The sequence below is a fragment of the Podarcis gaigeae genome, assembly GCF_964106915.1.
Source record: "Podarcis gaigeae genome assembly, chromosome: 6".
Lineage (NCBI taxonomy): Eukaryota > Metazoa > Chordata > Lepidosauria > Squamata > Lacertidae > Podarcis > Podarcis gaigeae.
Window position 1 is genome coordinate 93,782,724 of NC_139682.1, and position 27,503 is coordinate 93,810,226.

A 27,503-nucleotide genomic window follows, 5' to 3' on the forward strand; every position below is an offset into this window, starting at 1 on the left:
AGAAAGCCCCCCCTTCCAAACTTACGTGTCTGTGACTGGGGCGGGGGTCTTCATCACATTCTCCATCTTTATTCTCTTAAAAGCCACACACTTTAAAAATAATAATCATGTGTCAACCTTTATTTGCCAATAAAATATTGCAACTTTTATTCAAAACAAAATGCAAATTGGCAAAAATCTTTGTGGAACGACAGGCAGAGGCACCTCCTCCAAAGGCCCCTATTTACATCAAGTTAACACTGTTTGCAGTTCACAGTCAGGCAATAGTGAAAATTTAAATTAGAAAAAAAACCCCAAATATATTACAACAATAAAAAACAAAACAAAAACAACAATTAACAACACTAGTAGTGTGGGTTTGCGTGTGATCAGCATATTTTCAATTTCATCCATTTCTCTCCTCAGTGACTTCAACTATTAATCCAACTAACAGAGTGCTTGAGTTGAGTAGAATCCTTAACCATCTTCTCCCCCCCCCCCATCCCTTCCCTCCCACCCTGGAAGCCTGACTCTTGCACAACACAAACACGGGTCCGTTTTCCTTAGGCAACTGCAGAGAAATTAGGCATTCCTTCTGGAATATGGAAAAGGCCACCGTTCCATCCCACAAGTATTACTTAAAAACGAGCTGTGCAGAGTCCGTTGCGTAAAGAACTGAATTGTGAATGGGTGGCAGAAAGTGGTAGTTTCTGAGCATGCTCAATGCTTAAGTCACCATGGACATTTCTGAAGCCCAGCTTTCAAAAACCATGTAGGAAGAGGCGGCTGCTAGCTGCTCTGGGCCTCTGTGCTCCCAGGTGGAGCCATAAGGGGTCTATTTGGTCAGTCCGACTACTGCTAAGGGCCACTTTATACTACAGTGGTACCTCGAGTTACAAACGCTTCAGGTTACAAACTCCGCTAACCTGGAAGAGTTACCTCGAGTTGAGAACTTTGCCCCAGGATGAAAACGGAAATCGTGTGCCGGTGGCACAGCGGCAGCAAGAGGCCCCATCGGCGAAAGCACCTCTAGTTAAGAACAGTTTCAGGTTAAGAATGGACCTCCGGAATGAATTAAGTCCGTAACTGGCGGTACCACTGTACACTGCAAAACCAAGTGGAGAAAGCATCTCCAGGACTGTACCACTGGGATCACGGGGAAGGGGAGCTCCGCACACTCTTCCATATAAAAGGAAAATGGCATGCCAGAAAGGACAGCATGAATACTAGTTCTGTCTGTTTAGAAAGTTATTAATCTGTGACCCCCCACACGAATCCTGAAGTGGTATAGCACTGGAGTAGAATTACCGTCAGAGTCTATTATTTGTGTGAAATGGTCCACGTTACTGCGGCAGCAACTTGCTTTTTCAAACTGGGTGAAGGGGCTAAGGGTATATAATTAAGGCCTTTTTTGTTTTTGGCAAACACGCAGTAAGAATTGTGAAAAGGGGAGCAAGGATTTCACCACCACTGATGCCACTGTTCAGCCAGCCTTGAAGACTGCGCAAACCCTGCCTGCTTGCCAGGAAATCACCTGTTTGGAATGCTTTGCAAGCTTAGTGCTTGACAACCTACTACAGACAGGAGGTTTTAGAAATCTCTGAACTCAACACATGAAACAGTCCACAGGAAGAGCGCATATGTCATAACATGCCGGTGCACATGGAAACCTTCTTAGAGAACATGTACAGTATCTACAATCTTGCTATAAAACCAGCAACATCAGGCAAAGTACTGCTGCAAGCTCCAGTCCTTAGTTGGCAAGGAGGAATATGGTCCTCCCTATTCTACAAGTCCACAGGCTCAAGAATCTTCCCTGTTTGGCTGGGGCCCCCTGGGCACTGTGCTTAAGATGCCTGCTTAGACACCAGCCATGGGTTGGTTGGTTTTCATGTTACAATCTTGCGTTGTGTTTTGTGGGTACAGGGAGTTTGATTTATGGACCAAAGCTCAGTGCCACAATTCAATTTTTTTAAAAAAGCCACATGGGTGCAGCAGCCTCCCTCTTCAATTACTGTCATCAAAAGTGCAGCAAAGTCTATTTTCAACCGGATACAAATTGTGCAAGAAACTACTTGAATTTGGATACCGATTCACTCCTTACAATTCCAAGGGAAACTGGCCCCCGGGATCGTTGTAAGAAGTTATAATTAAAAACAAAACAGTAATCTGTGAATGCTGCGATTAGCATCACTGCCCTACATTTGCAAACTCTGAAGTCAATAAGGAAGCAGTCCATGTATACAAGACACCCACATGTTGTAGTGTTACAGCGACCAGGAGCAGTTTTCTCAAAAGAGGGATCCCAGAAATGCTATGCTGTGATTTCCCTCCCTTGAGGGCAGAAGGAGCAAAGAACAGGTCACTATTCCCTTTCTCCAACAAGGGCTTCATACTTCTTCATGTGCTTTTAGCAGGGTCATTCATGCTGCATGCGCCATCTTTCCTTCCCAACTGTCCTCACAGTATTTGAGTCATTAAATTATAATGCTCCCAACTACCAAAACCATAACTGGAAGATAACCAAGAACCAACCCAAGCAAAGTTCAAAGAGGTGGGAAGAGAAGACGCAACTAGTTTTTGAAAAAGGCTTGAGGAAATAAATGTATGGAGGTTAACGTTTAACCCTAATCTTTTTCTACACCGAATTGCTCTGATGTGGATTATTCAGAAGGATTCGACACCACCCCACCTGCACCCACCAAAAAAGTTTGTGGCTGGGAGGAAAATAACTGTAGCAGCTAACCCCAGGGCCACTTCAGGACAAGTTTAGTTCTGGAAAGCTGAAGTAGCAATCGGACGGGTGTGTGGCGTTTTCACTCAAAATGGACAGGAGCCACTCGGAGCTCTCCAAGAGCTCTTGTCCCCCCAAGTCCTGCAGCAGCAACAAAACTGACAGGGGAGGAAAGAAAACAATCAGAATGAAGAATCAGGCATTAAGGATGATTTTAAAACAAGCCAACCCCCAAATAAAGTTAAGACAAGGTTGGAGTCCCTGTGCTATTGTTTGCACATGAACTGTGGGCGACATCCAATTGCAGCCATCTACAAGTTTAACAGGATTCTTCTCATGCAACGGGATTTCTCCTTCTTGTCCTCCCACTGTATCCCCCAAACCTGATCCATAAAGTCCCTCAGCCATCTAGATTCCAAGTTCATTTGTGAGACATCCGCTGATCAGTGTACTTTTGAATCTCTGCTGCTCTTACTGGTAACCTGATGCCTATTTAACTGGTTTATAAACACCACCACCCTGATTTTATGTAATATCATAGAACATAATTGTATGTAGTTTGTGTACTGCATACTCTGTGATCTACTTAAGATGAACGGCAGGCTAAAAGCATGCCCAATAAATCATAATAAATTTTGGAAGCTTGTACTGTAGTTGAAACATAGTCCATTTCCCTATGTTTCAGCTATGGCTTTCCCAAGAGCACAACTTCTAGGTAGAGTGAGAAGTTCAAAATGGTGCACTGCTAGAGCTCCTTGTGACTGTCAAGGAACGGCAGCTGTTAGAAAGGATTCTGGCCTCCTCTTGCTTTGCTGCAGAACAGCCTCCCTCAGCCTCCAGATGTTTTGTGCTGCAACTCAGATCATCCTCAACATGATCAACATGCATCAATCTGGCTGGGGAAAGCAGCCAGAGAACCTCTCAAAAAAGCTTAAAAATGGCCATTTCTAACCTTATGCTAAAGCCTCAGAGCTTCCCTGTTCCTGTATTGCTGCTCGTGGGGTTAGTAGTGCAATCCAAAATGTATTTCTTTCCAAGTTTCCCCACTTCAGAAGGTACCTGACATAGGGAACATAACAACAGTGTGCCTTTAACATATATTTACACAGGACCAAGATGCTGAGATGATGGCTGCATTCTCTACTCAAGAGTTTGGCCTGGGCCTGCAGACAACCCTGCCAACAAGAAGTGGGGGGAGTTGCAACAGTGCTCCTACTTTCTGTTATCTGACTCTCTAAACTTAACACATACTGACTGCGGTTTTGTTTGGAGGAGAACATTTTGGGTCCACCCCCTTCAAAAATTGCCTATGCAAAGGTTAAACAACACCCGGAATAAAATTTTGCTAGGTTGTCCCTACTTCAACACCGAGGTATCTGAAAACCAGACTATGCATTACTCATCAACTAAAAAATTGTCACATTTAAGCCAAGCCCTGGCTGCTAAGAATCCTGAAGCTCCTCAAGACAGACAGACTAGGTAGTGTTTTCTCCAAGAAATTCAATGGAGATTGATTGATTTTGAGAGCTGAGGATGTCTAGGCTGGAGGAGCCCTTGCTAAGGTCCCTTCAGGGCTCTCTTCTACAAAATGTTGTACCACTAGGGATGGATACCCAGGCTTGCACAGTCCAGCGGCTTAGAATGAAAAGGTTTCACCACTCTGCTCAACATTCTGGCTTCCCCATGTCCCTGGTTCTGATGCAGCATTGGCGGGTCATTATGGCAGGATGGAAGCAGGTGATACCTGTGGCCGAGTAGTCACCATGGACAGCAGCAATGAATGGAAAGGAGCTTGGAGCAGGTTATGGGTATTGACAGCTGTGACTATGACAAAGGGGGAAAAAAGACCACTGGACCTCTGAGGAATGCTACAAAAAGGCGACCAGAGCAGGCATTAACAGTAGGCCCCCGGGCAATGGGTTGCCGGCTAGTTTTGGCAAAATAGAGACAAACTGGAATAGGTTCAGAGGATAGCAGTGAAGATGGCTGGGGTATGGAAAAGATGTCCTATGAGGAAAGGTTAAGGAAACAGGTGCATTTAGCCTGACAAAGAGAAGGCTATGGTGGGATATTGCATCACTCTGCAAATACCTAACGGCTATGCTATTTTTCTAGAAGAGGTGCCAGAGCTCACCATGAACTTCTCCTTTGTTCTCTTAAGAGTGGCAATGGTGCCCACTTGAGAGGAGCCAGTGAGCTCCAGCTGGGGGGAAAAAGAGCCCTGCCTCAAGGGCTGTCACACAGAAGAGGACAAAGACTTGCTGTCTGTTGCCCAAGAGGGCAAGGCTTAGTTACAGAAGGGGAGACTTCGGTTGAATGTCAGAAGACGCTCCTTTAATAGGAAAGGCTGACAATGGGACCAGTTACCCAGGGGGACGGTAGACTCTCAGGCCCTGGAGGTTTCTAAGCAGAGGCTGGAGAGTCATTACATTGGCATGCTCTTGCCCTGGGCTTCCTGCATTGAGCAGGGTTGGACCAGGTGGTATACAAGGCTTCCTCCAAATCTTATGATGCAATGAACCACTCCTTTCCCCTTTGGTCACCCATCTCTGCTTAGTGCTAGCTTCTCCTTCCCAAGTGGAGAGAGACCAGCAGAGAATCAAGGGGGAGAAGCCTGCCTAGAGTCTTCTGCTTTCCTGTGTGCTTGCCAAAGTCTTTCTCTGCCTGCATCTGCAGAATCCCTCAATATTCTCAGCAAATCAGAACCCGGTTTATTCACGGCAACTTTACCTTTGATGAATGTAATGTCTGGCCAGGCTCTTTGCCTCTATTTGCCCACTTTTGATTTATTCAGTCCAGACTATGAAGCAAACTGGTTCCCTTCAAATTTCCATTGCCATGCACTCTTTGGAGCAGCAAGGGCCACCTGTCAGAGTTCATTGCCAATCTAGTTCTAGACTAAACCATGGGAGAAGTTGCTTTTTATGCTGTGGTGGTTGAGTTAGTGCAGCCAATGGAAAAGGAGTCAAAATCAGAGTTTTGGAGAGAAAGCCCCAACGAGCGGCAAGTTTGCACCCTTCCACCATCACTGGAGGTTCAATATAAAACAAACAGCATAGCAATACAATTCCAACTCTCAAGCCTGCAAAAGGAAAACTGCCGCATTTTAAAAAGATTAAGGTGCAAAACAAACCAGACCCTGATTTTTATTTTATTTTATTTATGACCAATGCTGCTAACCAATGATGGGAAGATCCTGAATTTTCTTGTGGGGCAGAAAGGGCATACAAGTCCCCAACAAGAAGTACATGCCTTCCCTCCTTTGCCAAATACCTTCTGGGGGCACAAGGAAGTGCTGCACTCATTTGCTGGATTTCTGAGAGCCAGAATTCTTTCCATGCCTAAGAGATATACACCTTGTCAGGGCAATTCAACTTCTCTCAAAGCCTCAGTTCAGCAACGACAGAACTACAGCTGTGTGAGAGAAGCATTTCTATGTGTTATATCAGGTAACAGGTTTCATGTTCTTGTGTTTATAAGAGAGATGTCACAGGAATAGCAGCATACGGCAGACCTTAACCATACTACAACGGCTAAGTCCAGCAGGTGAAGAACACCTGCATATCAAGATAATCTGGGAATTTTCTAGGACAGGAAAGAACAGCTGAAGACAGAAACCAAGGCCTGCTTTACATTACGTGGCATCGACTGTCTGCATGATGGCACGGGCATTGCTCCAACCCAACCATACCAGTAGTGTCCAATCCATATGGATGTCCAATGCTTCCTGCTCAAAAAAAGGGATAGCCGGAAAAAGGCAATCGCAAGCTACAGGAAGAACAACAGCATGCAAACTCCTCCACCATCCTCACCCTGATCTCAACTGAACCCCAAATTTGCCAAGATCTTTCACGCTTAAGAGTGTGATGAGGAGCATTCTTACTTTAGGGCTCCTTCTTGCCCTCCTCCCAGACACCAAACTCAATTTTACCCTCTTGGATACCTTCGCCCCATTACGCTACACATTCAGGGCATTTCTAGGAAAACCAAACAGTATCTCGTAATTCTGAATAGGGCAAAGGTCCTATTATAAAATACGGATGGTAAAGGAATTACTCTGACTAGGTACTGCCAAAGGAGCCCAATTGTAATTCTAACAGGAGACATTATGAGCTCAGGTTTCTGGTTCCCTCAAAAAAGTAGCTGGATTAGGGTAAGCATTTTTATATATATAAAAAAGGAATGTAGAGAGCAACAGCAGCATTCTGCAGTGACTTTAATCCAGGGTGGCCCCTCAAGGTTTATCAAAGGAGAGGGGCCCAATGTTGTATCAACATTTAAAAACAGACATTACAGCTTTTGGACACATGCTGGCAAATTTGTGCTACAGCCCAAACTACTCAAGTGAGTGCCAGGTTAGATACCCATGCTACACTACCAGGGTGATGACAGCCAGTCTGAGTGTGCGTGCAAGTGAGAGTGAGTGAGTGAGTGAGTGGGAGTGAGAGAGATTGATCCAGTGGCAAGTCAGCTCAACCATCATGGAAGAAGCTGTGAAGGACTGGATGTGTGGATAGTAAAATATGTGAGAAGGATGACAAAAAAAGGGATGTGTTTCTTATATTGGATAGGTTTTTTTTGCAACTCTTACTACAGCAGCAAAATGCACTGCGGAAGTTATGCCCGATGGGCGAATGCACCACTTCCAGCAGCTCCACAGACCTTCCCCCAAAATAAACCCTCTCCCTCTTGGGAAGATCAGTCCACTTCTGTTCCAATGGAGCCTCTGAACCTTTCTCTCACAATCCCAGAAGGTCAAAACATGCAGTAGTGCAGAAAAGGATCCCACCCCGCCCCCTCTCCAATAATTCTGGTCATCTGAACAACATTGTGGAGATCAGCAGGCTCTTCCCAAAATCAAGGCCCTGTTCTTGGTTCTTCTACCTTCTGGAAGGGAAATCGGAGAATAAGCTCCCCATTTTCTGGCTAGGGCAAGTTCTTGACATTCTGCCCTCTTCACTCAGCTGCAAACCGTCTGACCCCCACCCCCCAAATGAAGCTTGGCTTCCCCCTCCCCCTCTGCCCCATGTTCTGAGATGAACCTGTAAACATGAGAGCTCAGTGATTTGAGGTACTTCACATAAAACTCACTCAAGTATCAGTCTTTCCTTTCAAAAGTATCAAGGTAGGGAAAAAACACCAGAAGGTAGTCATCCTGACCCTTCTCCCTCCACTAGGTGTAGACTTCTTTCCTCCTAACTGGGTGATTATAAACAGTAGCTACCTCTGGACAACATCACTGATTTCTTGAACACAAGACAATAAGTTATTAAGTACAGGGTTTGCTCCGGGCAGGCTAGCACCTGCAGAGGACACCTGCAGCTCCTGCAGGCTGAGTTCCAGTTTGCTCACAGCTTCCCGGAAGGCAAACTTGTTGCGTGTTTGCGGGATGCAGTCCACGTAGCCTGAGCAGTAATCCAACAGCTGGTGCCCTGTGTCCACCAGGTGGCTGTTTGTGGTGGGCTCGGCAATGGCACTCGAGAGGAGGTCCGCGCACTCCAGCAGAGCCTCTTTGCTGATTTTGTCGGCGGAGATTCTCTCAGCTGTCTGTTTGGTCTTTCTCAGTGCTACTTTGGCTCCCGCTGTACCATTGGCCATTTTGGCAGGGGAGGTGGAAGACAATGACAGAGGCACTTGAGGTGGGGGAATTACAGGCCTGCCGGATTTTCCACCGGCAGGTGCCGCCACCACCTTTTTGGTGCCCTCGCTGGCTTCCTGCCCAGCCTGTACCAACGCCCCGTTATTCAACTCCTCTGTCACATCTGAGCAAGTGGGTGGCTGGTTTAGGAGCCTCGTGACTGGCGGTGGAGGTGGAGCGCACTTTGGTTTTATCCGCCTGGGCCTGTCGCTGGAAGCCGTGCCCTGGTGCTCAGATAAGAGCTTGAAGCGATTCCCCTGAGAGTCTGTGCCAATCAGTTGCACGTCTGCTGGCGTATGCTTCAGAGTGGGTGAGATGAGAACGGGCACTTTGTGGTTGTGGGTGACAGGAAGGACTGCGGCAGCCTTGGGTGGAGAAGGCCAGCCTGACTTCTCCTCGCCTTCGAGGGACCCTTGCCGCGTCCCGCTGTTTTTCTCTTTGCTCTTCAGGCTCGCTGTGGCTGTTGGCCCCTGAGTGTCCTTTTCAGAAACAGCCGCATCCGCAGAAGGGGTCCTGAGGGGAACAGCCGTGGCACCTCTGGGCAGAAGTTTGGCTTTTGGTCTGTCTCTGGTCAGAGTGGGAACCTCTTCGCACCTTTTAGAGAGCAGGTCGCTGGACTTGCTAGCGTTCTCCTCGGGCTGAGAGGAGGTGGAGACTGTCCTTTCCAGCTGGACTTTGGACCTGTGGCAATTTCGGGGAAGGGTCATAGCCATTCTCTCCTGCTCAGGGAGACCCGAGGACATGGAAGATGTCGAGTTGGACCGAGGGAAAGGCTTTGAGGCTTCCTCCCCACCGGTGGGCCTCCCGGCTCTTAAACCCAGGGTCTTTTTAATCAGCCGTGGCGTGAAGAAGCCCGTGATGCCGGACCACCCGCTGCCGGTACTTGTGCCCCCACCGCTGCTCATGCTGCCGCCGCCACCGCCGTCATCCCCATAGAAGTTCCGCTGCGTGAAGCCCCCAACATAGCACTTAGATGAGCAAAGGTTTCCGTCCTGCTGGGAGGGGGTAAAAGAAAACCCATCGATGTGCTGCAGAGGACCAACGGCTGAAAGGTTACCCGTCAGCTCATACTTCTTGTGAGGCTGGTTCTCCATCTCGCGGAAAGAGCTGCTGCGCTTTGGAGGCGTAGGGGCATTTTTCTTCTTCATGAAAGAGCTAAAGAAGCCCCCCTTCCTGTCTCGGGTGAAGGTGGTCTCCCGGGTGTCTTCCAACAGGCCACTGGGCGACTTGTCTCTCTGCTTGCGAGGTAGTGCTGGGGACCCGCTGGTCTGCTGTGAGCTTCTGATAAAACCTAAAGAAAAGGAGAGAGAGAAGACACTTTCCACCAGGCTGCCAGGTATCCATGAAGGTTGGGATTCTGACTACACAAAGTTATGCAATGTACTATATCACCCATGTGTGGGCTTATTGCAAATAGTTGCTTACTAGCCGCAACTAGAGATGATTGGGCTCTCCTAGAATTTAAAAAAACATATATATTAACAGCTTCAGCCCCCTGAAACAAATCACAGTGCAAGAGGAGGATTTTTAGGCCTCACCCCCCACGCTACTTTCCCAATTAGAATCATGTCTGCAAGCTATTTGCCCTTCAGGAGAGAAAAGCTTACAATGTCTGTAAGACACCTGTAATATCTCCTTAGCAGTACGGGATCTGTATCAGTGGTCCATCTGCTGAATGCAGGGCAGCCTCACCCCATCAAACTGCATCTGAGACTGCAAGGATGTTTCTCCAGGTGTTTTCAGATTACAACTTCCATAATCTCTGACCATTAGGATGCTGATTGAAGCTGATGAGAGTTCAACAGCATATGGAGTGTTAGAGATTCTCTACTTCTGATTTAAGAGCTTCAGTGAGACTAGGAAGATATTAAATTTGCTTTGTTCTCAGACAATGCAAGACATCTATGGAGCAGAATCAGTCCCTTTTCGCATAGTTCTTTCTTAGAATCCATTTCTTAGATAAGCACTTCCTAGCTGTGTGTACTGAGAAACATTCATTTCACCTATTTTGTGGTAGGCTCTCTAAAGAAGAAAACTTTACACATTTATGCTGCTAAAACCCTTACATTTAGTAATGAATTACAGCTAAACCTACAAAGCGACTTATTCTTAGTTGCCCTCATTCGGAGAAAGTTTTCAAAACAGAGTGTTACAGCCTTTTCAATTTTGTTATGTAAGAAAAGGAAGAACTTCTTCCTGCATTACACTTGCAATTCACGCTGCAAAGTTAGCTTGCAATGACCTCCATCCTATTTTGCCCGTGCTAATCCCACGTATGTTTTCTGACAAATATAAGGGACTGCAGCCATGGAGCGTCGACTGAACAGCCACCCATTTTGCTCACTCTGGTATGGATTATTTGGGGGGCGGGGAGACACAGCTATGAAGCTGGCTCAAACCAGCCACTCCTGTAGAAAGCTACTCCTTCTACCACAAAGGCAGAAGAAAGAACTGATTCTGAGAAGAAGAGCAAAGTGCCTCCAGCCCAGGGCCAGACCTTTCTTTGAGACACTGCCCTACAGGAGCCCAAGTCTGAATATTAGAGAAATCACTTATGACATCACAGCACTCAAAGCTTTTTGCTTACCAAGCATACCTGGTGCAGAGCTGGAAGCAGAATGCTCTACAACCTCCTGAGCTCCTTCGATGTTCTCTTTGTTTTCAGCCTGTTTTTTCAAGGTCCTGGTCTTGGAAGGAAGCATGGGCAAACGAGGCAAATATGGAACTATGGATGAAGAAGATGCTGTCCTTCCAAGCTCTTCTGCCACTTCTGTAAGAAACGTCAGGGGAATAGTTGGAACAGAGAGCAGCAAAGGAAGAGGAAAGCAGACCTGGGTGCTAACGAGAGGCACTGGACAAGGGAAAAAGAAACATCACTGAGAGATTCTAGGAAGAGACTGAATTCAAGTATAGAGAGGGGTCAGTTCTAAGGGTCTCAAAATGCCACAACAGCAACATAGACTGTTGCAGGAAACAAGAGGTAAGCTTTCACCAAGAAGCAAACAGTGCCTATTACTCAAGTTTTCTATCTTGCCTGGTACACAGAAATCAGAGGAGAGAATGAACAGAGGATGGAAGCAGCAGTGGAAAAAAGGGTGGACTACTCTGGGTCGCCCTGTGCAACGCAGGGAAGGTAAGAAGAGATATGAATATTCCCTCTGGCTTGGTGCACATTCTGTCACAGAAAAGAAAACCTGCATCACCCCAGAGATACGTGCACAGGACTCACAAGTGTGGGAAGAAGCAGTACAAGTAACCTCAAGCTTCCTTCCAGTGTTGCTTCTAGGTTTTCTACAAAACCATGGTCAGCTCACCCAGAGTGGTGGCCCAGGCCTGCTGGGACTCTTTGGCCCTAACTCAGTGCATGCTCTGCAAGGGGAAAACGGAGGAGCTACTCAGTGAATGGCAGCATTCAACTAAATTTTTGTGCTAGCACAAGGATCAGCACTAATGCAAGGGGATTCCCCCCCCTTCCCCTGGGTGTGCAGTGTGCACAGAAGGCTTGGGCTGGGGGGGGTGGGTGGAGAGGTTTGCAGAAGCACAAAACAGAGGAGCAGTACCAGTGGAAACTGCATTTCCTCCTGCAGAGTTCCCTGCACACATCACGTATCTTTCCACGTGTAATAGCAATCTGAGCAGGTTCAATTTTAGCTCCTTGCTTATGACTCATCTTAAGCAAACCTAAATACAATAGGCGATCTTATCACATTTGGGATCTTAAAGTGGAGCTGTTCACAGCTTCTGGCTACATGTTTAAACACATCTCTGCAAACATGAATACTAGAATTTTAAATAGAAAAGCTAGGCTGAAGCAACCAGGAAATTGAATTTTACAGAAAGTCATGATACACAAGAAACAGAAAAGGGCTTATTTGTGGCACAACACTTCCTTTCACCGACTTCCAGCCCCAAGATTTTTTACTTTGGCCCAGCAGATTTAATCATAAACCGTGATTTTGTGTTAAAAGAATGAGTTGCTGTGTGTGTGCTTTCCTCTTCGTTGTGCATGAAGGATCAAGTTTTAAAATTTTCCATTTCTGGCTGTGAATAAATGGGCTGTCTCCACATTATAGGAAACTGGCTTATTTGAATCATAGCTAGTTCTATCAAACCAGCATCAGGACTTAATATTCTGGTTTATGAACTAAGTAGTTTAAATAAACCAGTGTTTCCCATATTCAGCTGTTTACAGGATAATGATTTGTTCACAAATGTGGGATGTTTTAAAGCTTCTCCCCTCACGCACACAGAGGTGTGATCCTGAGGCTTACAGCTGCTCATCCCCACAACGCCAAACCACAACTTAAAAATCAATTTTCCAGTAAAAATCCAGGGGTCAATTTGAAGAAACGCCCCCATAAGTTCTCAACTGCTAGAAAGGTGAAGGGAAACATCGTGTGTTTTAGAAGTAAACATTTATAGAAAGTTGAAAGATAAGGAAAAAGGATTCTCACCTTCATTGATGCTAGAATCATGGAACATGGTTTCAAAGGCTTGATGAGTCTCTGCAAATGAAGGCCTGTCTAGGGGATTCCATTTCCAGCCTAAAGCACGATAGAAGCAGAAAAAAGCTCTATGTCTTGGCAACATGGCAAGCAAAGCAGAAAGGAAAAACTTCTAAATTCCTCCTCCTGGTCATATCCCAAGGTTTACTATGTTGCAATAAATTATGGTTTAGCATGACATGCAAATGAAACCATGTTCTACAATACAGTGGTACCTCGGGATGAGAACGGAATCCGTTCCGGAGCCCCATTCGCATCCTGAACTGAACGTAAAACGTGACTGCGCATCTCGCCGCTTCCGCGCATGCGTGTGACGTCATTTTGACCGTCTGCGCATGCGTGAGCGTGAAACCTGAAAGTAACACGCTCTGTTACTTCCAGGTCGCCGCGGAGCGCAACCCGAAAATACTTACCCTGCAGCGTATTTATCTCGAGGTATTACTGTACAGGATTTTACGATCCTATGTTTGGTGACTTCTGCAAGCCCTAAACCCCTGAATCCTAATCCAAATTGGTACAGTGGTACCTCGGGTTACAGACACTTCAGGTTACAGACTCCACTAACCCAGAAATAGTATCTCGGGTTAAGAACTTTGCTTCAGGATGAGAACAGAAATCGTGCTCCGGCGGCACAGCAGCAGCAGGAGGCCCCATTAGCTAAAGTGGTACTTCAGGTTAAGAACAGTTTCAGGTTAAGAACGGACCTCCGGAACAAATTAAGTACTTAACCCGAGGTACCACTGTATTATGAAAACTGGATTGTACTTGTTAAAAAGTGACGAACCACCCTGAATTCAATATCTCTTGGCAATGGAAGCATATTTGATCAAAACAGGCTCCAACCTCCCTATGACTTGCTTGACTTAACGTCTTAATTATATCGGCATCAAACAGCGTTTCCATTTGCTTCTGAAATGTTGTCTCCTGCTTGGTAAGTAATACCAGACATAATACTGCACCCCACTGGACACAGTAAGGTAAAGGGACCCCTGATAATTAGGTCCAGTCGCAGACGACTCTGGGGTTGCAGCGCTCATCTCACTTTATTGGCTGAGGGAGCCGGCGTACAGCTTCCGGGTCATGTGGCCAGCATGACTAAGCAGCTTCTGGCGAACCAGAGCAGCGCACAGAAATGCCATTTACCTTCCCGCTGGAGCGGTGTACCTATTTATCTACTTGCACTGCCTGCTTTCGAACTGCTAGGTTGGCAGGAACTGGGGCAGAGCAATGGGAGCTCACCCAGTCGCGGGGATTTGAACCGCTGACCTTCCAATCGGCAAGCCCTAGGCTCTGTGGTTTAACCCACAGTGCCACCTGCTGCCCTGGACACAGTACTGTACACCTAAAAGACAAGTTACTGGTGCCTCGGAATTTAGAGCAGTCGCCAGAGTCTTGGTGTTCTGCAAGTTGAAAAATATACAGAGGTCTGCAGGCTTGGTTACAAAGAAATTTCATTTGTTGTTTGCGTTTAATTTTATGAGAGTTGAAAAGAATATTGAGGAATGCCTGGTGGTTTTTTTGGCAATTCCTCACATCTTACTACAGTCCTTGCTGCGAAGGGGCTCCCAATTCTCCAGAGACGCTTTTTGGAGGGCTCAGGAAGTTGCAGTGAGGAGAAGGAGGGCTCTCCGCTTCTATGGCCTTTTACGGATCCAAACCCCATGGTTTTTGTCAGAATTTCCCCCTCCCCAAGAGTTTTCCCCTGTGTCACCATGAGGCAAATAAATTAATGGAAATCCCCTAGATTCTGTTTCATACAACACTGATGCTGTTGTATTACGTGACATGGAGTCTCCACAAACCCCTAAGCGGAGGTTTCTGTCAATGGACCCGTCTTTTGCTTCTGTTGATTTTTTACATAAGATGTCAGCTGGTAACGATTCTCTTGCATTTTGGACAAGAGTCTGGTTGCATGCTAACAGACTTACTCCCAGCTCTATATGCAACCTGTCTGTTATGGCAAGTCAGCAGGACTGCCTGTCCTCCTGCATGTTCTCACGATGTCTCAATCTACGTTTTGTTACTAAAAGTAAAGGCGAGAACGCAATACTCACATGCTCTCATGAGTTCGTAGACTTTTGGGGGGCATCCTTCAGGTTGTTCCATCCGGTAGCCTTTCTCCAGTAGATCATAAACCTGAGAGAGGTCAATGCCAGGGTAAGGTGACATTCCATAGGTGGCAATCTCCCACAACAAGACTCCAAAGGCTGCAAGTTAAACAAAGTCATTTTTAACCTGATATTCCTTTCATTTCATAGAATCACAGAGTTGTAGATTTGGAAGGGACCCCAAGGGTCATCTAGCCCAACCCCCTGCGATGCAGGAATCTCAACTACAGCATCCATGACAGATGGCCATCCAACCTCTGCTTAAAAACCTCCAAGGAAGGACAGTTCACAACCATTAACCAGTATTTCCTAAACTGTGGCGGAAGGCAGCTTCTTTAGAACTAATAGAGGAAAATTGCACGCCGAGGAAAGTTTGTAGGATTTGGGGCTATTGTTCTTTGATATGGCAATCTAAATTAATCAGAGTAGGTTCTTAAGCCTCAAATTCAGATTATACTGCAGGGACAGCCACAAAGTAATTTTAACTACCCACTGGCAGACAGATTTTAATCAAAATGTGGTAGAAAGGTTTCCCACCCATAAGAAAAATTATGTTTATGATTTTTAAGAGATAAGAGGTACTTCAGTGTTACAGTGTTCTTTGTGACAGCCCCAGCTACCCCACTGGCTTGTGCTCCATAAGTGAAAAGTTCTTACCTTTAGGTGGTGTCAACAGTTCTCTACAACCTATGAGGTTTCGGGCAAAATACATTTCTAGCTGTATTAGATTAGAGCTCATTCTAAGAATACCAGAACAGCCCACTTTTAAATGTACACAGGGACTCCATGCGTAACAGCAATGTTCTCCCTTCTTACCCCAAACATCTGATTTGATTGAGAATGTGTTGTAGGCCAGACTCTCTGGGGCTGTCCATTTGATAGGAAACTTTGCTCCAGCGTGAGCTGTGTAAGTGTCTCCAGTCATCAATCTGCTTAATCCAAAGTCAGCCACTTTCACCACATGGTTTTCTCCAACCAGACAATTGCGAGCTGCTAGATCCCTGTGTAAACAAAGACACTGCAGAATGACGACCTCTGGTGCCATCAAGATTCACCCTAAACCTTCTGGCACAGAGAGGTGAATATGATTTTACAGCTCAAAACTGGTTGCCACTGGGTGCACATGAACATATTTAGCCTTTGTGGTTCTAGAGGTCTGCTTACTAACATGTGGAGCTTGATCAATGCTTCAGTGTTTGAAAGGTACAGCTTTGGTGCCTGGCATGCTTGTTCTCTGTTCGCCTCCATGTTTTATAACACCCAGGGATACATCGCTAACATATTCACCGTGGTCTCTCAAGCAATCAAAATGAAGACAAGGGTGCTGTGCAAATTGCATGCTATAAATTTGCATAGTTTATTTTGAGTGTAGAATCCGCAGCTGGGGACAGGTGGTAAAGAATGTGAGCTGGAGAAAGTCTGTATTTGTGCCTCATTATTTCGCTTCTTTAGAACAAAGGTCTGAAGCACTGTAACCAAGTTGTACTCTTTGCAACAAGGCCAAAGCTTCTGCCAAGATAAATGGCACTCCCTCCTTTGACATGGAACACTTTTAATTAAGTACACTGCAAGCATGAAAATGGGCTACAGTAAATCAGCTTTTGGTTGCTATTAAACAGCCAGTAACAGTCTCCGCTGAGCGCAGTAAATCCTACTATGCTATCATGCTGAGCAATCATCTTATGTGAACCTTTGAAATTCAAATCAGAGAACAGGGAAATAGAAAGGTACTTGAATACTATTTGATTCTGGTCTAAAGAGGCTTAGTTTCCAAATTCATGCCTCTTGAACATGCCAAACAAGGCAGCAATTTGGATGACAGACGACAGTCTACTGCAGTAGAAGAATGTACCCCAAAACAAAGGCCCTTTCAGAATACAAACTGTAGTCGCTATTCTCTGAGGGACTCATGAAATTCTTAAAACATCAAAGCAAGAACAGTTGAGATACAGCTATTGGACAAAAGCATATGCAAATCAATTCATAGGGGAGGCAAAACATTCTGGCAGGGTCGTCCTGCACTGAAACACAACAAGATAATAGGAGTTCTACGTGCTACCTAAGTACAGTAAATTTCCTTGATTTTACTCTAGAGTAAACACCAGGATTTACATTTCCATGCAAGGACTTAAGTGATGAAAGATACAGGAGTGGAGAAAATGGGGGATGTGGAGAATTCTTTTTTTTTTGGGGGGGGGGATGGTATGATCACAGGAGAGACATTGAGCTGTGTAGGTAACAAATTATTCACCGCTGCTGCCCAAAGTGTTCTCCTAACTTGTCTGAGGCTTCAAATATTTAATCAAGATATTTAACATTTTAAACTTTTTTTCCTCAGAGGAAACTTGCTATGTTTCCCCTCACGTGAAAGCTAGAAGCTCAGGATTGTTTAGAAAACCTGAAATATGTTAAGCTCTGTCTAGGGAGAATAGCTGGCACAAAGCTATTCTGTTAAGGAGGCAATTGCCTCGTGACTAGAGCTTGCAAGAGTTCTCCTTAAAAGCATATAATCAGATCTTATCAAAGTTCCTCATGGAAGGTCACCCAGACCCACGCTCTCACCCTCCTTTTACAAAAGTCAAGACATTCTGCTAACCTGTGGATGAAGTTTTTCTTCTCCAGGTATTCCATGGCAGAGGATATCTGAGTAGCCATATACAGCAGGACAACAGCAGTTACTTCCTCTCGATTGCACTCCCGCAAGTAATCCAGCAGGTTCCCATACGGCATGTATTCTGTCACTATATAAAACGGGGGTTCCAGAGTACACACACCTGGCAGGAGGATGGTAGAGTCTGGTAAGGTTTATCTCTTATTGTAGGTACAATCTTCTAATGCGACTGAAGCAGAGAGTCCCCAAAATGCTGGAACAGCAGGTAGTATTAAGATAAGGTGTGGGGTGTGTGTGTGGTTATGTTCAAGTTTCCAAGGTAAGCACTGATTTTCCTATTTCCACAGTGTCATAGGGAAGGATTTCCACACAATAGGATTTGGATAAACAGAACATTAGATCAGCCAAGGAAATAAAAAGAAACATGGTTAAAGTGGCACTAAGCTTGACAGAGTTGGCTTGACAAACATGGAGGATTTGTCCAGAATCAAAAGTTTCCTCACTCGGGGAATGGATATTATGCTGACAGCTGTTCCTATACAGCGACTATGAAGTGGCTCTGGTTCAGAATTGGGACTGCAGTAAAGGGGAAAACAAACAAATAGACAAACAGGCTTCTTGCTTCTTCCTTCCTTCCTTCCTTCCTTCCTTCCTTCCTTCCTTCCTTCTTTCCTTCCACTGCAGGAATGTCCTGCCATTTTCATCCACAAAGAAGTCGCCACAACTGGTTGCAACAAGGTCACATCTAGCATGATCCACTAAATCCCACAGACACATTAAGATGCAACTTCTCTATTGCTAATGGAATAAAAATGATATCCAACTCAAAAACTAACTAAACTTTATCACAGCAGCTAAGGACCTAGATGAAGATAAACACCAATTGAAGTGGGGACACAGTGAACTCATTCCTGTGCAGTAAGCTAGTATGCACAACCAGATATCGCATTCACCCTAACAGTGAAAACTCTGAAACTGAGCTGGAGAGGAAGGGATTCAATAAAGACATAGGCCAGTGACAGAGAACATGTCCCAAGTTCAATGCTCATCATCTCACACTAAATGGAGCACTGGGGAAAACCTCTGCCCAAGACCCTGGAGATTTACTGAAGTCAGAAGAGACAATATTGGGCTAGGTGAAGTGTGGATCTGACCAGTTTCATTGTTCGAAGAACTTCAGTTGCCCATATTGCCACCACCTGGTATCCATTTAGTTTGACACTTCACCCTGCAAGGAACTATACACAATTGCAAGGTCTTAAGATGGATGATCACTCGTTATCTGAGACCATGAATACATCACTATAACCTCGCCCCAGTTTGCCTTATATAAAGTGGGAACAATCGTGATCTCTCCAGTTGTTCTATGGTAAACAAGACTATAAAGTACTTTGCAACACTATACAAGCCATTTAAAAACTCAGCTCTAGAATGGATCATTGTGTCTCAGTGGAGACAAGATTCCTTGGCCCAGAAGTGGAATGTGACATACAAGCCCTACCACACAAGCATCTGTTTCAGAAGGGGTGCAGTACTGATCGTTGAAGTTCTTTGCATTCCCAGCATTTCGCCTTACTATGGCAATGTAAATCACAAGAACTGTGAGAAATATCAACATACAAAACTGGAAGTGTAGAACTTAATGGATCAGAACATGAGAAGAATTCAGATTATGTAGGAGCAGTCACTAGACTATGCATGCCAAAACCAAAACCAAACAACAATAAAGTGGGGGCAAGGGACCGTCAAGCTCCCAATCCTATTTCACTTGCGCCTTTTCAATGTGGATTCTGCTTCCTCTGAAACAGCCTAACAGTAATTCTGAAAATTGCCTAACATAAAAAAAATGGTCATATCACTCACTCAAAATGTGTAGAGCTTTGCACTACAAAGCATTTCACTCATTCCAGAAAAGAAAATAAGGCACATGATTTTTTTCTAGTGCCCTTACAGGTTTCCAATTTTTCTACTGGAAACATTTAAATGTTCTCAGGAAGTAAAAAAAAAGAAAAAAAAGGGGGGGACACCAAGTTGCTCCATTCTCCCCCTACCCCTATTAGCTCACATAAAATACAACTACAATGTTTGGACCCATGTGTTTTTTGCTTTAGGTGCATAGCCAGAATGGCAATATTATGTCCAGTATACAGCAGTCCAGAGACAGGGTAGTTATACCCAATGGGTAAGACAGGTACAATCTTACAAAATATAGGTTTTACACACTTAGAGCTTTGTTCAAACTTGCCAAAGTAAACAGAATTTGGAAGGCATACTCCAGCTGTTCTTGAAGGGCAGGTTTGTTTAGCACAACAGTATTACTGTGAATGAATTAAAACGGAAAGCAAAACACATTACTGTATGGTCATATTAGTGCATTTACCTAATAACTGCACCAAATTTGGATGCTTGATTTCCTTCATAACAGAAGCTTCTTTCAAGAATTCCTCCACTTCCATTGTATCTTCCTGAAAGTGAAAACAACTGCAATTAATTTAAATAGAAATTATGGAATAGACTTCAATGGCATTTGGCAAAAAAGGGAACACAACTGTAGAAGAGTAAGCCACAATTAAAAGGGAATGCAACTTAAAAGGAATGATTCAAGTTACTGAAAATGTTTGCTAACTTGTCACACAAAGCTTGTCACTCGATGGCCCTTGTGGTCTCTTCCAACTCTATGATTCTATGATAGCTTTGAGGTAGGATTAGTAATGCAGATATTTGTACAAAACATCACAAAACAAATTAAAAAGAACACACAGACTCAAAAATACAACAATTCAATCTAAAAACCAGCAGTAAAACAGAAAGCAAACCCTAACCAAAAATATTAATCTGATTAAATTATACCTGAAAGCCTAGACCAGCCTGAAATTAATCCGCTAAAAGCAGGTGTAAACAGCTAATATCTTACAGTTTGTTTAACTAGGAAGCAAGTATATTTCCCATGGAAGGGAGTTTCATGATAGCACCACCACTGAGAAGGCCCTGTCTTGTACCCACCAACTGTGAGTCCCGGGGCCTCTATAGGTGATCTCATGTGGGTGCAGACAGACCTGCAAATAACACCATCTCTCTATTTATTTAATATACTGCATGATGCAGGCGGGTATGGGGTGTTAGGAGATGGGCAGTACCTCTGGTGGGGAACACGTAGGGAAGTTTATGCACCTTTGGTCCCCACCCTGCATTCAGCTCAACTGTGGCTCCAAGAAGCTTTCAGCATGCAACAACGGGCCACACCCCAGGAACAGCTTTGACTAGTCACTAAACCAGATGAGGGTAGCCCATGTGTCCCAAATCCTCGGTGGGTTAGGGACTTCACCTAACAGGCTCTGCCAGATTGAGTGAATGAGATCAAGAGTGGGTCCAGCAGTCAAAAGGGTGGTTTCTGCAGAAGTGATGGGCCGATGGTGCTTGTCAACCTGGGAAGGTAGCCCATCTAGAAGAAGGAAAACTCTGAGCCTAAACATCCGTTCTCTTGCAAGGTATCTCTGGGAGAAGAAAAGGCTAAGGACCCTACACAAATCTGGAGTGGTCTCTCTAAGTGGTTGGATGGTGCCTTGTATGTCTCCTTCTAGCACCTCCTGCAACCAAGCTGGTGCCAAACGTATCAATCTGATTTCCTTTGGACCACAACACGATTTGATTTCACCCCTGGAGGGGCACTCCATTGTCTCTTGAGACAGACGGATGCCAACAGCTGCTTGATGCCAAAACTGGTTTATAAGTGACTTACAAGTATAAAAACCGATCAAACGAGGTTTAAAATATAAATACAATTCCTTAGCAACATACCTTGAGTGTTTTCACAGCAACTGTGAGATTGTATTTCTTCCATACCCCAACATACACTTCTCCATACTGTCCTCCACCAAGTTTGTGCTTCATAGTGATATCAGTCCGTTCCATCTCCCACTTATCATGGATGGGAGAGACTCCATAGACTGTGGGCTTATTGCACTTTGGTGCTGGGTAGTGCAAGGTTGTCACCAGGCCATCAGCTACTGTTGAGTGATGGTGAACTAGCTCCGCCAGAGTATTGAAACGGCTTTCGGCTGTCACATACACCTGTTAAAGAGGGAATGAAGAGCTGCTATGAACCGGACAAGAAGGAAGAAGATGTGAATGTCCAGAAAGGGGCTGGGGAGGAAAACTTGGGTTTCCCCAGAAGCGTGAAATAGAAAAATGGGAAGGTAAGAAACACAAAAATCCTCTTATGAAATATTTTCTCATTTAAGAATGATCAAAGAAATGCCCTTTAAAATGTTTTACTGTAAGATTGTTATAGTCACATCACTCCACTGCAAATCTCTCAAATACAAGATTCAAAGGCTGTTCGGTAAGCAATGGTGTCTGCTACTGTGTCTAGCTGGATTACTAAAAAAACCAATATGCTGAGGATTTGACCCTGGAAAAGTACTTTTAAAAGTTGCAGCATGAAAAGCATTTTTAAAGTATTTGGTCCAAATATGCAATGTAAGAGTCTGCCAAAAATATTGCTCCAGTAATACGGTGGGAAAGTCTTAAGAATCACATAGCCTCTGATGTCTTTGTTCTCACTTGCTTCAGATTTCACTGTCTTCCACACCAAGTGAAAGAATGATGCAAAAATTGATAAAATCAAGCAGGAAACTAACATGTGAAAGACTAAAAAAATCCTTCCATTTCCTAAGATCTATTTAGACTTTCTTAATAAGAATTACTGTAATTTATATGCCGCCATCGGACCGTGTTGCCCAGAGAGCCACGTTTTAGACATTTTAAAAAAAAATGCCCAGGATTTTAACTGATTTTATATCTACATCTTTTTGTATTTTTACTGTTGCTACAATAACTGCTTTTGTTTCTGATGTTTTTGATTTGTTTTATGGTTCTCTTTTGTAGGGTCTCTTGGAAATCTAGATTAATAAAATTATGCTTTTTTAAAATATATATTTTTTAAAATTTATTGCATTTATATGCCATCTTTTTCTTCCAAGGAGCTCAAGGTTGTGTACATTGTTCTCCTCCCCTCTATTTCATCCTCACAACAACCCTGTGAGGTAGGTTAGGCCCAAGGCCACCACCCAGTGAGCTTCGCTATGGCTTCTTGAGACAACATTATAGAAATAAATTAGAGTCATTCTACTATTATCAAGGGGACGCAGGTGGCGCTGTGGGTAAAACCCCAGTGCCTAGGACTTGCTGATCATAAGGTCGGCGGTTCGAATCCCCGTGGCGGGGTGAGCTCCCGTCATTCGGTCCCAGCTCCTGCCCACCTAGCAGTTCGAAAGCACGTCAAAGTGCAAGTAGATAAATAGGGACCGCTTTCTAGTGGGAAGGTAAACGGCGTTTCCGTGTGCTGCGCTGGTGCTGGCTCGCCAGCTGCAGCTTCGTTACGCTGGCCACGTGACCCGGAAGTGTCTTCGGACGGCACCAGCTCCCGGCCTCTTGAGCGAGATGAGCGCGCAACCCTAGAGTCGGACACGACTGGCCCGTACGGGCAGGGGTACCTTTACCTTTACTATTATCGAGGCTATATTATTTCCTGGAATGGAGTATAAACAAGTTCGACTGTGCTTATCCCAGCATAGTAGTGCAGGCCACATATGACATTTGTTAACAAGCAGATCAACATTCAGCTTACTATCCAACTGCGCTGTAATTCTTTAGTTACCTTTTAGCAGGGGTGGCTAACACAGATATTGCTGTGTTAAAAACCCCATCATTCCTGACCATTGGCAATGTTAGCTGGTGCTAATGGGAGATGTGGTCCAAAGATAAAGGCAAAGGACCCCTGGACGGTCACGTCCAGTCAAAGGCAACTGTGGGGTTGCAGCGCTCATCTCACTTTCAGGTCGAGGGAGCCAGCATTTGTCCACAGACACAACAATGGCTACCTGCATCTACACACTGCTTGAGCATCCTCCAGAGCAGGAGTGGGGAACTGGTAAGGCGTTTGTCCACAGACAGCATTCTGGATCATGTGGCCAGGCCAGCAGGACTAAACTGCTTCTGGTGCAAGAGGACACTGTGACAAGTGCCAGAGAGCACGGAAATGCCGTTTACCTTCCCGCTGCAGCGGTACCTATTTATCTACTTGCATTGGTGTGCTTTCGAACTGCTAGGCTGGCAGAAGATGAGAGAGGCCAACAGGAGCTCACCACCGTCATGCAGATTCGAACCGCCGAACTTCCGATCGGCAAGCCCAAGAGGCTCAGTGGTTTAGACCACAGCGCCACCCACATCCCTTGTGGAGCACTGGACCTGTCCAGTGGCCAGATCCTTATCTCAACACACACACACACACCCTCCATGGGACAAGTATGACAGGTGTGCCACCCTCCTCTCCATCACCTGACACCACAATGACATCAGGTGACCAGCTTTTGCCCACATGGTTTGAAATGCCTAGGCAGAAAGGATGTGCTATAGTATGGAAAGTGCTGCGCATGGATGAATGCAGGCACTGGTGATAAAGCCCCTTTCACCCAAGTCATGTATGATGACATCATCTATAATGTTGGGTGTAGGGCAGGTGAGTTGGACTAGATGAAACAGCCTCACAGGCCCAATGGGGACCTATTCAGGCCTATGTGCTGAAGGTTTCCTGCTCCTTCTGTGCTCCAGGGCATGATCTGAGGAACCATGAGCGTTCACATTCATACCTAACGCTGAGCTGTGGCTTAACACAGACATTCCCGGGACCCATGCATGGCGTCTGCTGTTCCTAGCATGGAGTAAGGGGGCAGGCAGAGACCTATCAACACAGCACTTACTGGGTAAGGTCTGGCATTACAGTGCAATGTATCTATGCAAATCTTTCGCTTAAAGCAATGGCAACTGGCTGCTTCCAGGTGTCTTTACTTCAAACAGCAATGAAGGCAGAACCTTTTTAATAAAAAGAATGGGTTTCCCTTGAGGATTTACCTTGCCATCCGCGGTGGTATTGATCCTGTAGTGGTAAACACGGCCCTCGTACCTGAGTGAGATGGACAGTTGCCCCGGGCTGCTCTCACTTTCCCGAACTAGGAAGCTGCCATTAATGAGGCTGCTCAGCAGATACTCAGCTGCACTGCGTGACACTGGCCCATGATACCAGGAATGCTTCTCCAGGCTGTTCACTGGGGTGATGTAGTTACTTGGAACCCAGCCTTGACCATTCTTGGACCGTACTTCACTCCATTCACCGTTCTGGTTGTAGCCCAGTACGCGTAGCTTCTCACCTGAAGCACAAGAGGAGAAAATTCCAAGTGGGTCAAGTGTGATTGATCATATTTCATCTGCCCTGCCAAAAATGAGGAATGACAGAACAAAGTACTCAAGAAAGGCCACCTGCTCAGGCTAGAGACAGGAAATAAACTGGAGTCTGTCCAGCACGGCTGTGGGAGGAGCGAAAAGATTATTAACAATTTCCTGTCTTCTCAGGGGACGGGGCAGCTTAATCCTTTCTGTCGGATTTTTTTTTACCCTAAGTAAGAAACATATCTGTCCTTGTGGTTTAAACATGACTGAAGACCTCATACATATTTGTCCTTTATATAACTGGTTGTGGGCAGAAATTTGGGGATCACCAGTGTGGCACATGCAAAGGTCATCTGTGGTTCCTGCAGGCACAGCAATCCTCAAGTGATTTCTTTTTTTACATCATTTCTATACCACTTTACATTTCCAGAAAAAGCCTACCTCTTTATGTCTCCCCCCAAAAAAAACCCACTCCTAAGCATTTAATAGAACATTACAAAGTATGGAAGTTAAAAATTACAAATACAGATAAATGCAAAAATAGAGAGTGTCAGCTTTTCTCCCTAGCTATTTTCCTGATATGGGATTCTGAATTTCTACATGCAGCTATCGAAAGCACAGGAGCCTTCACTGGGAAAACCAGGTGGCAGTGTCACTCCCTTAGTTCTGTTTCGCACCATTGCTTTCCAGTTATGCTTCTAGTTATGCATTTGCTCTGGAAATGAGACAGCAGTGCAGAGCAGTTGCTTGAGCTGGGAGAGCTGGTGCTTTTGTACTCTGGTTAGTTTGCAAGGATGTTTAGGGTGGATGGGAGAGGCAGGGCAGCTTCCCCACCTGCCTCTGATGTCTGCTGGCCACATGGAACTGGAAGCAGGCACCTACTTTGCCCATGGAGGGGCTTCTCTGAATTGTGTGTGGGGTTGTTCAAGTATGCTTTGTGTGTGTGTAATTGACAGGAATGCACTGTGCAGAGAGGGAGAGACAGATGTATGTGCGGTCTGTGGGGTGGGAGGCTTGTTTCTGTATGTGTGATCTGTGAGAGACAGGGAGAAATGCACTTGGACAGAGAGGGAGGGGTGTGAGAGAAAGGAGCATGCTTGCGTGTGGTTTGTAAGTGTGCCAGAAGAAGTGTAGTGAAGCCACCTTGTATATTGTTCCTAGTGCTACAGACTCTTTTCTCTTATTGGACAGCAACAGCATCATCTCAGTCTCCATTGGAGCACCACTGTACTGCTGCCCCAGAGTCAGAACAAGATCATACATCTTTGCAATGTATCCCCTTCCCAGAAGATGGTTTGGCTTACCTTTGGTGATGCTCAGCGTGTTGTCACCACTTGCTACAAAATCATAAAGTGCAACAAAAAGATTGGGGTCGCTCTCAGTGGTTCCTAAGAGGTTCTCCTTGGAGCTCCACCTGATGGCTTCATTCAGTGCCTGGGGTTCTGTGTCACAACCATAGGGGCGGTGCAGAGCCTCTGAGGAAAAAGAAAGAATATGTTTGTTTAGTATTCATATTTAAAATCCAATGACACACCGAATTTGGTCCTGATCAGCAAATGGAAACAAATATTTTTAAGTGTAACTCAGCAACAATAGCAATGCAAGAGATTTTGGTGCTTGAAGCAAAAGAATGTAAAGGACACCTCCTCTGCTCACTAATAAGAAGCATGACTTGGTAGAAAATTATCGTGCACAAGCCCCAGGGAAATGGATAAGAGTTGGGGCCCATGGATCACATTTCTCCTGCTCTGCTGCTCTTAGTAGCACTTAAAATCCCCTGCCTGGGGCGCTTGCCTTCTTTGCCAGCTGGATAAGCTGCCTTTGCCAAATAACAAAGCTGGCACCGAAAAGCTAACTGAGCAGAGCTTCAGGCAATTGGCAAAGTAGCCATAATCTTACCTATTACGTCTCCTGAGGTCACATGACCACAAGTCCAGGTAAGACGGGAACAAAAGTGTCATTGACAGCATGCAGCCTAGCTGGTGCCAAATGTATTGCTCTGCTTCTATTTGGACCACATCAGCGAGGCAGCCCAGGACCTCCAAAGGTATTGCCCAGGCTTGCACCCCAGAGAGGTCACTTTGCTGCTGCTAATGCAGCAAAAACAACACAGTCTGCAACAGTTACGAGTTACCAGTCTCTGTAGCCCCAACAAGTGCTGTGATTCTCCCACAGCTTGGCTTTGCCCCCAGAGGTGCACTCCATTGACTTTGGAGACAAACGGATGCCAACAGCAAGCATTTACAGCATACGGAAAGGGATTTAATTCAAACAGGTCAAGGTTACAACATACAATTGGCTTATTGGGAAAAAGTATGGAATGAAAATATGAAATTTACTGCATGTATGGTGTTAAAGGAGAATATTATGAAAATGGTATACAGATGGTACATTACACCCGTAAAGTTAGCAAAAATGTTCAAAACATGTAATAAGTGTTGGAAATGTAAAGAAAAAGAAGGATCATTTTTTCATATGTGGTGGGAATGTAAGAGGGTAAAGGGTTTCTGGGAATTGATATATAATGAGCTGAAAAAGATGCTTAAATATACGTTTGTAAAAAAACCAGAAGCCTTTTTGCTAGGAATAACAGGAAGAGAGATAAATAGAAGTGATTATAAACTCTTTCAGTATGCAGTAACAGCGGCAAGAATATTAATGGCCCAAAAATGGAAACAAGAGGAACTACCGACTTTGAACG

The 27,503-nt window shown here is 45.1% G+C and overlaps 1 protein-coding gene across 10 annotated transcripts in view; it reads right to left on the minus strand.

The window, feature by feature from the left end:
- ABL2 (ABL proto-oncogene 2, non-receptor tyrosine kinase) overlaps positions 1-27,503 on the minus strand; it is a gene marked incomplete at its 5' end in the record, with an annotated part of 81,069 nt that overhangs the window by 25,685 nt on the left and 27,881 nt on the right. For 2 of the 10 annotated variants that reach the window (XM_083743768.1, XM_083743763.1), the window contains 11 exons: positions 100-3,043; positions 3,148-9,642; positions 10,948-11,121; positions 12,806-12,895; positions 14,911-15,063; positions 15,781-15,965; positions 17,561-17,738; positions 19,956-20,040; positions 21,374-21,646; positions 24,488-24,783; positions 26,107-26,277. In XM_083743768.1, coding sequence (XP_083599894.1) covers positions 7,934-9,642; positions 10,948-11,121; positions 12,806-12,895; positions 14,911-15,063; positions 15,781-15,965; positions 17,561-17,738; positions 19,956-20,040; positions 21,374-21,646; positions 24,488-24,783; positions 26,107-26,277 — 3,314 coding nt within the window. In that variant the 3' untranslated portion in view covers positions 100-3,043; positions 3,148-7,933. The other 8 variants (XM_083743767.1, XM_083743771.1, XM_083743762.1 and 5 more) reach the window with 6 other exon arrangements.